The sequence below is a fragment of the Drosophila guanche genome, unplaced genomic scaffold (genome assembly GCF_900245975.1).
Source record: "Drosophila guanche unplaced genomic scaffold, DGUA_6, whole genome shotgun sequence".
Classification (NCBI taxonomy): domain Eukaryota; kingdom Metazoa; phylum Arthropoda; class Insecta; order Diptera; family Drosophilidae; genus Drosophila; species Drosophila guanche.
Window position 1 is genome coordinate 12,376,430 of NW_022995743.1, and position 13,622 is coordinate 12,390,051.

The following is a 13,622-nucleotide window of genomic DNA, read 5'->3' on the forward strand; positions in this document are numbered from 1 at the left end:
TTAATTTTTAATAAAATCAACAATGTTTAAATAATTATTCAGTTTGAATCTATTTTTCAAGACATTTGAATCGATTGTCGATTATAAACCATCGCTGCCATCTCTAACCAAGTGAACAGCTGGTAAGCCAGCTGTTTATGTTTTGGTTTGCAAAATCTCTAAGAAAAGGAAAACTAATCAGAATTACAAGAAATGCTAACATGTCAAAGGTGCCGAAAGTTGCGCTCAATTTGAAGCAGGTAAGCGGAGAAGCCCATTGCAAATGTAAGCGCTGCTTTATGTATTCCTCCACCACATTGCAGTTTATGCTGCGACAGGAAGTGCTGAAGCTATACCGGGACATCTTTCGCACCATTCGCCAAGTGCCGGACAAGCACAGCCAGGCGGAGCTGAAGGCGTGGGCACGGCACGACTTCCAAATTAACCGCTCCCAGAATGACGAGGTGGCCATCAAGATGCTGATGCAGCACGGCCGACGGAGCCTGACTGAGCTGAAGACCAGCCTGCAGCTGAGCGGAGTGAGCGAGGAGAAGTGAGGAAAATGCCTGTTGACTTTATTTGTTTGAGCTCGACAACAATACGAAAATAAATACGAGGTAAAACTAACGACTATGACAAAAAGCTATCATCTTTGAGGTGCTACAATTCGCTGTGTATGAAGTGAAATAGCAGTCTAGCGTCCTGTACTGGAGTTGAACTCCAGTTTTCAGTTTCTCTATATGAGCGGCCTGAGAAAGCTGAGCCAGGCGACTTTGAGCAGGGCCAGGCCAAAAAGCAGGGAGCCCACGCTGGTGATTATCACCGAGATTAAGTCACGCTTGGCACGCTGGTCCACCTTGCCCACCAGGAAGCTGTGTATCACGGTGCTGGTGATGTGTGCGCCATCGAAGCCGAAGCACGGAATGGCGTTGACTAGGGCCAGGCCAATGCTGAAGACCACGTTGTACTTGAGCAGCAGGAACCAGGCGTCCGGCCAGGCGGCACTGAGGAACCTGTAGCGCGGCACAAAGGCTGAAACATCAACCGTGCGCGTCACATCCCACGGATGGCCCACATAAATGACAGGCGGCAGCTTTTCGCCATTCAAATTCTGACGCTTAAACGTCATGATGGCAGTTATGTTGCGCATCAACGGCCGCAGGCAGAAACCCTCCGAGCACAGGCCCGATGTGCAGTGCTCGGTGACATCCTCCAGGGTGCGTCGCACGTTGAGGCACACATGCTGGGGCAGCTCCACGGGCACATCGCCGTTGACATCCTCCACCACCTCGAAGCAGCTTACATTGGGATTCAGCTCGTCGCAGCACTGCAATTGCCCATCGACGCTGTGGTGCGAAATGGCGCTGCTCTCGTCGTTGAGCTGAATAAAGTCCGCGCTCACGCAATAGCCCACCCTCTTCTTCATGGCGCTGTACAGGCAGGCGTGCCAGCTTTCCTCGCTGGTAACCGGACAGCCGTTCACCTGCGTGATCAGATTGTCCACCCTCAGACCGCGCTCTCCGCGCAGCGGCGACTTGCGCGTCAACTCTGTGACTATCACATGTTCGTTGTACACAAAGAAGGGGGACATGGTGATGCCCACCGTCGAGATAAGCAGATAGCAGATGCCGGCAAACAGAAAGTTGTGCCAGATGCCAGCGCACAGGACGCGCAGCTTCTTAAACCAACGCAGACTATTGAGATGATCGTGCGAGAGCTCTGTGTAGGCCATCGGCAGGCAGTAGAAGAACTGCATAAAGGATTTATGAGTTATTTTAAAGTTTCATTCTGTGTCGGGGGCTCACCTTAATGCCAAAACCAGTTACGGGCACATCCTCCAGCACGGCCGCCATGGCGTGACCCATTTCGTGTACCAGCAGGCAGAGCACAAGTGTCGTTATGTAGTAGCCAATCTCCTCGAGTGGCAGGTTGACTCCGGGCAGCAGAATCTCCAGCTGCACTGGCACTGAGGCGGCATACGGCGTGCTGGTGTCCGCCTCGCCGCCACTAAATATCGTAATGATGAGCAGTATGATGCCAATCGGCAGCACGGAGAAGGTTAACAGAACGCCCACATTGAAGCTGGTGACCAGAAAGTTGCGTGTGCAGCTGTTGCCGGCCGATCCCCAGCGTAGCAGCATCCGATTGAATGCGTTCGTGTGCCAGTGCAGGCTCATAAAGTTGACAGTCAGTCCGGTGTTCTTCAGAAACGTATCGTATGGGTAGTGCATGCAGCTCTGTCAAGGATAGAACATATTCAGCTACAGAATCTTACCTTGGTCTGGCTACTTACTTTGAAAAAGCGATCGAAAAAGTATAGAACGCCATAGATGGACGTCAGCACCACGAAGAATGTCACAGGATCCATTATGATGTCGTCCGGGTCGGGTCCTACAAGTTCATTAATGCGAGGCAACCTTCCTGGCAGCCGGTAGGCTTGCGTTCGGAATTTTTGCTGGTTTTATACATGAAGTAACTAAATAATAACTATATAATATAACTATTTAATTGCAAGCAGTGTGACTGCGGAATTATCGATAATATACCGACAGACCCACGGAAATATACAGAAATATACTGTAATTATACCGTGAATCTTAAATCATATTCCTCGATTTTGATATTCTATTTGAAATTACTAGCTAGTTAGGAGTCTCAGCGCTAAAACTATAATTTTATACGGTTTATCAATCAATTCCTCATGAGCTTTCACTACTTTCTTTTGTTGGAATGCTTATAAATTAGCTTTAAAACTAAAAAGGTCAACCAACAAAAATAGCATAATATAATATTTTATAATATCATATTTTGGCCCTTTATTTACAAGTGTTCTAACTAGAGATGGCTCCAAACATGTATCGATGTATCCACACATTCCCCAATCAATCTGATGATGTTGTTGCGCGGTGGTGCCGCGTAAATTCTAATCTACATTTCGGAAATGAAAACAAACTCATTACAACATTACATTACTCATTATAACAAACTTTTACTGGATTACCGATCAGATGAACTTTTTATACAAGTTCAACAAACCTTAGTAAACATGTCAACAAAGAAAAATATGCTAAGGCTTTCAGTTGAAGACAATCGACGCCCGAGTTGGAGAAGCGAATATTTGAATGCCCGACTAATGACGGCTTACGTTGGTGGCATATCGGCAGCGGTGGGTATTTTGGCGGCATGTCTCTTCCTCTCCGTCAAAGGGCACAAACGAAGTGTTAAGGTCTTCTGGACATGCAGCGGTATTGCATATTCGTTAACATCGCTGCTGCTCATTTATGGGACTCTCAAGGTTAGCGCAGATTCATGATTCACGGCAGTCTTGACAATCCTCGTTTTTATTTTGCAGAATCGTCGTTACTTGTTTGTGCCATGGGTGATGTTCATTCTGATGGGACTGGCCGCCTATACGAAGGTTTTTGACAGCATTTTCGGTACGCTTATGATAGGCCTCCTGCTGTCAGTGATTATCAATTTTATTTTTCTTGGCATTGTGATTTATCAGTACAGAACGCTCAGTCGTTTGAGCAATTAAATATGAAGGAATAATAATATAATGAATAATTCCCCTGCAAGCCACTGCTTCCATTTCACAACTATTCTGAGAACCAATACAATATAATAGAACGCTAAAGAATGTTTATGTTTAGCGAGTGATGACTGTAGTGTCGTCAGCTGCTTAGCTGCGGCAGAAGGAGCAGCCAACAAGCGGCGAAATATGGCGAGCAAAACAAAACGAATAAAGTGCATGCATGCGCTCTCCCTCTCTCACCATCTCTCTCACGGAAACTCAACTCCACCTCACTCGCAACTCGAACTCACCTCAAAGTCAGACTGCGTGGACAAAGGACGACGTCGCAAGCTTCGCAGAGCAACGGTACTTTCGAGGGAGAGCAACAGCAACGAACAGACGTCTCAAAGTTAAAGGTTGCAAAGGACGCCTGAGTGTCGCGAAAACTAATTTGATTTAGCCAAACGATACAAAATATTAACGAAAAGTCTGTGCATTCCCGTGTCCTCGTGCAGCCAGTTGAATTTTTGTAATTGCTTAAAGCGGATAGGTCGAAAGTAACAAAGTGAAATTTCGCACTATCGATTTGTTCCAAAAACTGCATTTTGCCAAACACACACACACACACACACACGGTCGTTGGGTGTGCGCTTGTGCTGCAAAGGAGACAGAGAAAGGCAGAGAGAGAAACCAGGAAACAGCTGCTACGGCAACACCAAGCAAGCAACAATTGAAAGATGACGCCATAAAAGTGCTTCCTGGTAAACCCCCCCCAGAGCATTCCCAGCACCAGCATCACAGAACAAGCTTCGCAGCAGCAGCATCCGGGAGATCGACCTCTAAGACGCAACCACAAACGATACTGTGCCAAAGCGTAACTAGGACCACTACGAGGACACCGGACAGGGCGGACAGGGCGACTGCGGACGGAGCAGACGGCAGATTCGGAGAAAACTGGGCCAACCGGGGAAGGCCCGCGCTCCGCTCGGTATTTGTGCACTCGGCGGGTACCACAGCAGAGACAACCCAATGCATTTGGGTGTACAACAACAACGCCCCAAGCAACACCAACAACAACGCGAGCAACAAGAGAAACACCAGCGGCGATTCAGGTTCAGTAAAGGACGCCAATGTCATCCCTACAGCGTGACTGGAATTTGCAGGTGAGCCAAAGGAACGGAGCTCCCTTTCCATTGGAGTGGGCCAAGCGCAAAGCTATTGAGGTAGCACTCCGGGGGGGTTGAGGCTTTGGTGAGCATGCGCCGAGACGCGTGTCATAGGTAAACATTGTAACCCAACCAGAGATTGGGTCAAGCATTACATATGCTGCCACATGCTGGCCCCGCAATAACACATCAGCAGGTCAGGTCATCAGGTACTACGTCCACAAGTGATCCATCTCAATCAGCACACACTACAGCCAAGCCCTCAGTGCGCTATTTATATAGTTCCATAAATTGTATGAACATTGGAGTGGCCGCAGGCAAAGAGACTCCCAATTAAATGGTTTTTGCGCTTCAACAAGTTGTGTGTGCGTAAGCCACCCACTGCCTTGACCGCACACAGACAGGGGGGAACGTTTTCCTTTTCAGCTAAGACCTTGTAAATGTTGCGAAATTGAAAAGCGAAGCGCCCCCACACACACACACACACAAACACACACAAACACTGCTTGTTCCTGAGAATTTAGGCCGGATTACAGCTGACAGGCGGGAGCACAATGGCAGCCTAGGATCTGACATTCGACAAGGTCACAGGGACAGAGCCTGGGGGTGGCTTCTGGATGCTGTGTGTGAGTCATGCTGTTGCAGTTAGCGCTAAATATGTTGCATGCCTCTTATTTACGCAATCATTTGACGCCATCGATGCAGCAGTTCATTAGCGGCACGTTTCTGCCATGACAGGAGACGAAGAGACGAACCCACGCAGTTGCCTGAAAGTAGTTTGCGGCTTCGGCTTACCTGTCGCTTAGTCGGTACGCTTCATGTCTTTGAAGGTTAGATAAGGTTGCTGGATCTTATCGCGTGGCAATAGCTCGCCCTCGCCTTGCACTTGACCCTGAAGAGTCAACACAAATTGGCAGTTTGTTGGCAGGGCAGAGCAGACAAATGGAAAATACCCAGACGTCATGCCAACACAGCATGCACTGGGGGCAACTTATTGCATCGATTTAACAAGCAACAAATACAGGTACGGGTACGGGTAAATCGCAGACCAATTTCGCGGGTAATTACAATATCAAATGCAGCTGGGAGCAGCAGCATGGGCAAGGGTGAAAAGTTAACTCAATTAAAGCAAAGTTACAGCAAAAAACCATTGCATATAGTAGGGCGCTGCAGTGATGTCGTCCACGCTCCTTCGGAGGCTTGCGTGTTTTCGTGACATTTCTTTTAATCACGCAAATTAGCCTAAATGAAGGCTTCCTTGTTCCGCCTCCAGTCAATTTGTCAACAACTTTTGAATTTATGGGCATTTAATCAACTCTTTTTGGTAGCCTTGACGAAGGGTTTCTCCTCTTTCCATTACTGATTCTATTTTAATCATCTTCTCTTTGTAGGGTTCCAGGGGATCGATTTACTGCGCGAGTGAACCGGACCCAGCTGGTGGAGTCCAGTACGAGTCGGGAGGGTTCATTCTCAACACGAAGCCAGCGGCCGGCTCCAGCTCCGGCGTGGCACTGGGCGAAGGTGGCGGTGGATCGCTCTTTTCTATTGTGTCGGCGCCACCCGCACCGCTGCCCACAGTGCCCGCCGTTGTGGTGCCGCTGGCCGAACTGGATGTCAAGCAAATGGAGTCCCTGTGCCTGCCCTCGATGTCACCCTCGCCGGCCCGGCGACCCGCCACCCTCTCGCTGGACGCTCCCTGCTGCCCGCGCACCCTGCACGCCAGCCTGCTGGAGCACCAGATCTCCGAGCTGGAGGAGGACGACAACGAGAACCTGCTGACCGTCTCCAGCATCACGGCACGGCCGTTGATAGCCAAATCGCACGAGCTGCGCAGCAACCGCAAGAGCCAGCAGCAGTACGGCAACGGAACCGGCAACGGCAACGGCTCCCAGACGGCGAAAAGCAAATGCATTCGCAGGGCCAAGGAGCGGGATCGAATCGTGCAGCGACGCAGCAAGCCGCCGGCCAAGGATCGCGACTCCTCCACAACCACAACGGAGAGCGGCGGCGGCAACGTGGAGCCGCCCGACGGTGGCTATGGCTGGTTCATCGTCTTTGGGGCCTTCTCCGTTCAGTTCTGGGTGGCCGGACTGGTCAAGTCCTACGGCGTGCTGTACGTGGAGATAATGGAAACATTTCCCAGCTCGACGGCCACCGTCGCATCCTGGATACCGGCGATACTCTCGGCTCTGTGTTTGGTGCTCGCCCCCCTCTCGAGCGCCCTGTGCCAGCGTTTCTCCTGCCGCACCGTGGTCTTTGTGGGCGGCATCTTCTGTGCCATGGGCATGATGCTTAGCTACTTTGCCACCAGCCTGGTGCATCTGCTCTTCACCTTTGGCATACTCACGGGTGAGTGTGTGTCTCTGTGTGTGTGTCTGCTTGCTCGTTTCTAATATTTCTAACCTTTGCTGCAGGCATTGGCGGTGGGCTTTCGACTACGCCGGGCATCGTCATTGTCTCCCAATACTTTGACACGCATCGCGCCCTGGCCAATGGCATCTGTGTGTCGGGCACGGCCGCTGGCAGCTTTATTCTGCCGGTGCTGATCAAGCATTTGGTGGAGAAGTGCGGCTTCCATGCCACGCTGCTCATCCTGGGCGGCTGCATGCTGCACGTCTGTGTATCGGCGATGCTTTATCGTCCCATCAGCGCGTACGCGGACCAGGGCCAGGGGGGACAGGCTGTAGCGGAGGCCGCTGAGAAGCCGCTGAATGAGGACATTAACCCCAGCACAACGGGCATACTGACCACCTCCACGTATCTGGACACCTGCGAGGTGGTGGGCGGCAATGAGCTGAGCGACAAGTTCATCGAGCATCTGTTCCTCGAGGAGTCCAAGAACCACCTGAACTACTACACCAGCAAGCAGCCAGCGGCGGGGGCAGCACCAGGTGAGTGCAATGGAAACTCTGGGCAGCAGGCCTCACTACTGTTGCATTCGCCAGCACCAGCAGCGGCAAACGACAAATCCGCGCAGGAGAGCGATGATGAGGTGAAGGACATCATTGGCGAGACAACCTTCATCAAGCCCATGAAGAAGGTGCGCAGCTCCGGGCTTCTCCACTCCGTTGAGGATCTGAGCACCGATTCCACCTGGGTCTACCGCAAGCACTCGGGCACGGACTCGAATCGCGGCAGTCGCCGTCGTCGCAATGTCTTTGCCAACGATGAGGTCATCTCGAAGATACAGGCCCACCTGGAGCGGCCACTGTCGCCGCCGAGCGTCGTCAGTCGTGGACTCAGCAAGAGCATGGAGATCCCCACGCCGGTGAGCAATCTCAGCGAGCTGAAGCAGCAGCAGCTGTCGGACAGCGGCATCCTCGACTCACAGCTGGTGGAGTCTGTGAATGGCGAAAGTCCGCACTTTGAGGACGATGACGATGATGATGATGATGATGAGGAGCAGCTGCCGCGCACCTGCTGCGAGCGCATCGAGATGTATCTGGACATTAGTTTGCTGCAGGAGCCGCGCTTCATACTGATGACCCTCTCCGTCACACTGATGTCCGTTGGCTGTCCCTACATGCTGTACTATCTGCCTGCCCATGTCATCTCCATAGGTTACGTCCCCCCACAGCTCCTTTGCCAACAGCTTTGTTTTGACTCTCCTCTTCCGTAGGCTACAACAAGAGCGAGGCGGGCTATTTGGTGGCCATCAGCGCTGTGCTGGATCTTTGTGGTCGCCTGGGCCTGGGCTGGCTGTCGGATCTGCAGCTCTTTGATCGCAAGAAGACCTACACCCTGTGGTAAAGTGCAGAAATCTCCCAGAAGTCACGTCATAACTCTCGACTTTCGATCTTCTTTCAGCATTTTGGGCGCCGGCCTGGCTGTTCTCACCATTCCCTTTGCCAAGACCCTGATTCTGGTGGGTCTCTCCGCTGCCGTTTATGGGCTCTGCCTGGGCAGCTGGTACGTGCTGATGCCCGTGCTCCTGGCGGATGTCTTTGGCACGGACCGAATCAGCTCCAGCTATGGGCTGGTGCGCATGTTCCAGAGCATTGGCGCCATCTCGGTGCCGCCGCTGGCTGGTCTGCTGCGCGATCTCTCCGGCGACTATGAGATATGCTTCTACTGCATGGGCTCCTGCATGGTGCTGGGCTGCACACCGCTCATCGTGTGGTCCATTCTGGAGGCGCGCAATCATCGACTGTTTGTGCAGGGCGAGGAGGACTGCGAGGATGACTGCGAGGATGCTTAGATGACGCATTGTGTTGCGGGTTACTAATTAGTTGGCTGTTGTCGCCCCACCCCCATAAGTTAAACGTGTTTTTAGTAGCCAAGAGCAGAGATAACCAAAGAAAAGGAGAGTGCTCGTAGCGAGTATCTCCATAGTTGAGTTCCTGAGTTTCAAAGTTGCGAAATGCCTCACCGATTCTAGCCACAATCCACTACCAAATATCAATTACAAATTGTATTAGCCCCAAGGTGAATTTACTCCCTGTGCGAGTGGTGAATACGGCTGACAGAATAACGGACAGCGTCAACTTGTACGTAAATTCACCTTGCTCCAGCTTCAACTTCCTCCTCTCTCGCACTCACTGTCTATACATACAATATATTATATTATATTTATCTATACAAAGGGTTCTATGTATCCCTGTAGCTTGTTATAGTTTCAGTTGAGCACAAACCAGATCGTTTTCTGCAGATAAGACATGACTCGAGACGAGATGTGATGGAAGAGAATCCAAACCTATGAAACAAACAAAACCTACTGAGCACCAAAACGTTGCGCAAAAAGAACTGAGTTAAAAAAAGACATGACAAAAAAATCAACTACCCGTTTATAAATAAATGAATAATATAAAATAAATAAAAGAAGCGAACAAGCTATAACTCCATGGACTACCCCACGTGTTGCCATGATCCAAAAGAATATTAACAAAATACTATAGAGACTAGGTACACGCATATGCATATGACCCATATCAGAAATTGTTTTGCCCCGCACTTGGCGTGGGTCTATGTCTATCCTGTAATCACCTACATCGCGTTGCATTAATCTAGTTGTATGTAATATAGTTGTTGTGAGACATTTACCCCTACAAACGGAAACTAACAAATAAATACAAAAATCAAATAAATCCAAAAGGGAAAAGTTTTTCAATTCTTTCACCGAATCACTGACCTGACCATGACCCCAATTGTTTGTCATTTGTTATGCCAACCACAGCTACATGAAACGTGTTTAAAATTAACTGAAAAGAGTTTCAGATAGGCCTCGACAATAAACTCAAACTATATCAACGAAAAATGATCTATGTGGATGAATGTTGCTGCTGCTTGGACCTCAAGTGCGGCTGCATCTTGATAGCGCTCATTGAAGTGCTCATACGTGGAGTGGATCGCTTTTTTGTCGAGTGTAAGTAGAGCTGGCAGTCTGTGCAGATTAATCTTTATATATTCCTCCGCAGATGATTCCCTGCTGGGCCATGCCGCGCTCATTCTGAGTGGCGTCTATGTCCTAAGCTGCATCTTTCTGCTGCTGGGAGCTGTGATGGTGAGTCAGTTTTTGGGCCTAGTTTTGGGCAATAATTATAAATATTTGCTTGCAGAGCTGGCGTGGGTGTCTTCTACCCTATCTCGGGATAGCCACATTACGTTTGTTCGCCTTGATCGGCGAGAGCTTCTACATTTATGGTTACACCGATGACATTGTCTATGAGTATTTGTATTTCAACATGTTCCAAGCGAGTAAGTTGTGCAGCGATTTAAGGGAGATTTCTAACTGATTTTTGAGTCACTTTTCGTATTAGTTTTAGTCTTGTACTTCTGGCTGGTGGTCTACTCATTCTATGACCGATTGATTAAAGTTTAGAGCCAAAGATCAAGCTCCCATTCGCATCTGAAACACTTTCCCTGATTGAATTATGTTTTTTGTTCTCTTAATCCACAAATGGAATCCCCCCACTCATAATTGTGTGTCATGCAATGAATAAATCTCGCTAAAAATAACAATTATGGCATTCGAATTCCATTTTATCTGATCACATCCCACCCAGCATATTAATCCCGACCGGATCCAACTCCATTTCAACGTCATATTTGTGTTCTTTAACGTTTTAGACCGTATTTAATGGCATAAATTATATATTTACATTTGTGGACGGGACTTTGCAACTTAACTCTAGAACTGCTCCAGGCCACGGGGTGCTGGTGGGGCGCCGTACTCCTCGGCGGGTGCAGCGGGTGGTCCGTATTGGGGCGCGGGCTTTTGCTGCTGCTGCTTGTACTTGATGAAGTAGACCTCGGGCTTGCTGGGCTCGGTGGGTGCTGGGGAGGGCAGGATGACGGGCAGCTGCTCCTCGGGCTTCTTCACCAGTACGTACACCAGAGTCTTGTGCTCGTCCTGGACGGGTGGCGGCAGCACCTGGCGCACTGGCGTGGGTGGATTGGGCGCCTTGATGAAGATGATCTTGTAGTGCTTCTTGGGCACTGCCGTCTGGATGGGTGAGGCTGCTGGGTAGAACTCTGGCTCCTCTGGCGGCACATGCACGTACACGTTCTTGGTGACAATTGCCTCGGTGGCCGGGGCAGCGGGTGGGCCGTAGAAGGCAGCAGGGGGTCCATAGGCTGGCAAGGGCTGGGCTGGTGGCGGTGGACCGTATTCCTGTTGCGGTGCTGGAGGTCCGTAGCGGGACCTGGGCGGCTCCGGACGCGCCAAAGCCAGGGCCAGGCTGGCGGCCAGGCAGAGTAGGATTATCTGGGTGTTCATGCTGATCTCGTCGACGGTTTGTTCACGAATGACTCTATTGTGGCAGGTCAATCGGGCATTATATATGAGTGAAGCTTCCCCCCAGATGGCGGACAGCGTTTTCATAACCCCCTTCGGGCCTCTTTGCATAATATTTTCGATGGCTTCCCAATCGCCGTTACGCGTTCCGAGCTGAATCCCCGCACATTGCAGGCGCCGCGCGAGATGCATACTAATGAGGCGACAACGAATCGAAGCCATCGGAGCACATTGTGCCCATTTCGGATACTGAAAACGAAATTGCAAAGGCAAACAGACAGACAAACGGAGGAGTAAATACTCCAGAGCGTAGGAGGGAGAGGCTTGGCTTGGCTTGGCTTGGCCTGGCCACGTTCTGCCGCTTTGACTCTCCACCGGACTGACGACTCTCTTGGACTTCCCGGGCCTCTTTCGGATGCTCATGCTATTTGCCAAAAGTATACGCATTAATTGCCGATTGCGTTGTTTACTTGTAATTTATTGTATAACAAGAAAAACCGAAAAAAATCCGAATATGCTCGCCGTCTGCCGCTGGTAGGCCAGGGACGGTCATTGCAATCGTCATTGCCGTAGGTCTACGCTGCCAGTGCTACAGGAACTGTGTAGCCTTTAGTAGATCAGATTTTATGGGTAAAAACTCCCATTACTTCCGAATCAAGTTTTCTTTTCCCTTGCCCTTAACTTACTGTCACACACTTTGCGTAACTTTTACTCACACAAACGACTCGCTTCTGAACTCTACTCAGTACTAAATCAAAGTCAAGAATATTATTAGCTGCCGGCACAATGATTTATCTACAGAAATGTTGCTGCTTTGTGGATCTACGCCTGGGCACAATGATAGTGGGCTTGCTCCATGCCATTGCTGATTTGTCGGGCGGTGTCTTCATCATGATATTCGCGGGCACAGGTCAGTGAGAGACACAACAGCCACACAGAGCATAAATGATCATTAAGTCTATTCTAGGCACACCCGATCTATGCCACAAGCTGACCCTTTTCCTGTTCCTAATTCATTTGGTTAGTTGCGCGGGTTTGGTCTACGGCGCCATTAAGGTAAGCCAGATGATGCCCTCTATAATCCTCAGTGATTCGCTTCTATTCCATTCTGCAGCTAAACACCAAGTACATGATTCTCTACATATTGATGACCATAGCTATGCTCCTATATCTGATCCCACTGTTTGTGGCCGATGCAATACTCGCCATTTGGTTCTTTGTGTTGCTCACTTATTTTTTATTATTCTGTAAGTGCTGAAGCCACTTTGGCTGCTAACTCTGCTTCATTTAAGAGTTATCTTTTCCCGCAGTTATCTCTTTGTACTGCTGGCTGGTGGCCTACTCCTTCTATGCGGCCCTGGGCGGCACGCTGTTCCTATAAAGCTGCTCTAATCAATCGAGTACTTGTGTCTTTTCATCATCAAATTTTTAATGTATTCGTCTTTGTTTAAGTGTCAAAATTCTTATAATTATAGAAGCCTTTTGCCAAGTCTGCTCTGCTTTATTAATCATTAAATATATAGAGATAAAGCCTGTAGGTTTTGTGTCACAAATCTCAAATGTTTCGCTTGAAATGGTGTTGCTACTGCATTGGCCTGCGCAAGGGCTGCATAATCATTGCCTGCCTGGACTTTTTCATCAATGTCACCGTGGCCACCATGGGCGCAAACTGTAAGCTATTTGACAGAGCTAATAATAACCCAGTTTCAAACCTATCCTTCTGTTCATTACAGACGACTACATCAGTAGAATTGAGCAGGCGGTGGCCATTTGCCATTGCATTGGCTGTGTCTTCCTGTCTGGCGGTGCTCTGCTCGTAGGTTCGACTCTGGCATGACTTCATTCGATTTCACCACTTCCCCCACAGCCTACAGAAATCATCCGTGCTGCTGATCTTCTTCCTCATTACCAGCCTCACCAACTATGTCATACTGATTGCCTATGTCATCTACATTTTTACGGATTGGGTGCCCGAAGCAGCCTTCATAGTGCCTTCTGTTTTGGTGTACACGGGTGGGTTGGCTTTAACGCTCGTGTGCCCAGAATCTCTCTCTGTCTCTCATTAGGCTTTGTTTTTCTTTACAGCAATTGGGATTTACTTTTGGCTCATTGTCTTCTCGTATAACAAAATCGTGACCAGCGATACTGTTATAGTTGAGGTCTAGGATGCTTATATTAGCATTTAAATTAAAACTGAATAGCAATTCAAATTCCCGGTGGATTTCTGTCT

At 49.4% G+C, this 13,622-nt stretch overlaps 8 protein-coding genes across 12 annotated transcripts; 6 read left to right on the forward strand and 2 right to left on the reverse strand.

The window, feature by feature from the left end:
• The first annotated feature begins 135 nt into the window (after positions 1 to 135).
• LOC117589288 (LYR motif-containing protein 2) lies at positions 136 to 606 on the forward strand. The gene is made up of 2 exons (XM_034281118.1): positions 136 to 239; positions 303 to 606. The coding sequence occupies exons 1-2, from the start codon at positions 138 to 140 to the stop codon at positions 534 to 536; spliced, it is 336 nt and encodes a 111-aa protein (XP_034137009.1). The 5' UTR covers positions 136 to 137; the 3' UTR covers positions 537 to 606.
• Positions 534 to 2,498, reverse strand: LOC117589069 (membrane-bound transcription factor site-2 protease). The gene is made up of 3 exons (XM_034280739.1): positions 2,273 to 2,498; positions 1,785 to 2,216; positions 534 to 1,729 (listed from the first exon to the last, which is right to left on the reverse strand). The coding sequence occupies exons 1-3, from the start codon at positions 2,345 to 2,347 to the stop codon at positions 716 to 718; spliced, it is 1,521 nt and encodes a 506-aa protein (XP_034136630.1). The 5' UTR covers positions 2,348 to 2,498; the 3' UTR covers positions 534 to 715.
• A 520-nt stretch (positions 2,499 to 3,018) lies between these two features.
• LOC117589211 lies at positions 3,019 to 3,517 on the forward strand. The gene is made up of 2 exons (XM_034280998.1): positions 3,019 to 3,274; positions 3,332 to 3,517. The coding sequence occupies exons 1-2, from the start codon at positions 3,026 to 3,028 to the stop codon at positions 3,515 to 3,517; spliced, it is 435 nt and encodes a 144-aa protein (XP_034136889.1). The 5' UTR covers positions 3,019 to 3,025.
• Positions 3,518 to 3,842: 325 nt separating this feature from the next.
• Positions 3,843 to 9,727, forward strand: LOC117588794. 2 transcript variants are annotated; one of them, XM_034280407.1, is made up of 6 exons: positions 3,844 to 4,656; positions 6,051 to 7,008; positions 7,074 to 7,550; positions 7,605 to 8,219; positions 8,279 to 8,405; positions 8,467 to 9,727. In XM_034280407.1, the coding sequence occupies exons 1-6, from the start codon at positions 4,624 to 4,626 to the stop codon at positions 8,855 to 8,857; spliced, it is 2,601 nt and encodes an 866-aa protein (XP_034136298.1). In that variant the 5' UTR covers positions 3,844 to 4,623; the 3' UTR covers positions 8,858 to 9,727. The 2 variants fall into 2 exon arrangements, with proteins under 2 accessions (XP_034136216.1, XP_034136298.1); XM_034280325.1 differs by having other exon boundaries at positions 3,843 to 4,656; positions 7,074 to 8,219.
• Positions 9,728 to 9,880: 153 nt separating this feature from the next.
• LOC117592112 lies at positions 9,881 to 10,597 on the forward strand. Its single transcript, XM_034285637.1, has 4 exons — positions 9,881 to 10,021; positions 10,074 to 10,159; positions 10,215 to 10,353; positions 10,416 to 10,597. The coding sequence occupies exons 1-4, from the start codon at positions 9,913 to 9,915 to the stop codon at positions 10,475 to 10,477; spliced, it is 396 nt and encodes a 131-aa protein (XP_034141528.1). The 5' UTR covers positions 9,881 to 9,912; the 3' UTR covers positions 10,478 to 10,597.
• Positions 10,598 to 10,752: 155 nt separating this feature from the next.
• LOC117592109 (extensin-3) lies at positions 10,753 to 11,587 on the reverse strand. Its single transcript, XM_034285630.1, has one exon. The coding sequence runs from the start codon at positions 11,582 to 11,584 to the stop codon at positions 10,787 to 10,789; it is 798 nt and encodes a 265-aa protein (XP_034141521.1). The 5' UTR covers positions 11,585 to 11,587; the 3' UTR covers positions 10,753 to 10,786.
• Positions 11,588 to 12,178: 591 nt separating this feature from the next.
• On the forward strand, positions 12,179 to 12,884 carry LOC117592110. Its single transcript, XM_034285632.1, has 4 exons — positions 12,179 to 12,302; positions 12,360 to 12,448; positions 12,507 to 12,639; positions 12,703 to 12,884. The coding sequence occupies exons 1-4, from the start codon at positions 12,179 to 12,181 to the stop codon at positions 12,771 to 12,773; spliced, it is 417 nt and encodes a 138-aa protein (XP_034141523.1). The 3' UTR covers positions 12,774 to 12,884.
• A 33-nt stretch (positions 12,885 to 12,917) lies between these two features.
• Positions 12,918 to 13,572, forward strand: LOC117592111. 4 transcript variants are annotated; one of them, XM_034285634.1, is made up of 4 exons: positions 12,918 to 13,063; positions 13,126 to 13,208; positions 13,260 to 13,405; positions 13,459 to 13,543. In XM_034285634.1, exons 1-4 carry the CDS (start codon positions 12,952 to 12,954, stop codon positions 13,526 to 13,528), a joined length of 411 nt encoding a protein of 136 aa, XP_034141525.1. In that variant the 5' UTR covers positions 12,918 to 12,951; the 3' UTR covers positions 13,529 to 13,543. The 4 variants fall into 4 exon arrangements, with proteins under 4 accessions (XP_034141525.1, XP_034141527.1, XP_034141524.1 ...); XM_034285636.1 differs by having other exon boundaries at positions 12,920 to 13,063; positions 13,478 to 13,559; XM_034285633.1 differs by having other exon boundaries at positions 12,923 to 13,063; positions 13,267 to 13,405; positions 13,478 to 13,572.
• The last annotated feature ends 50 nt before the right edge of the window (positions 13,573 to 13,622 follow it).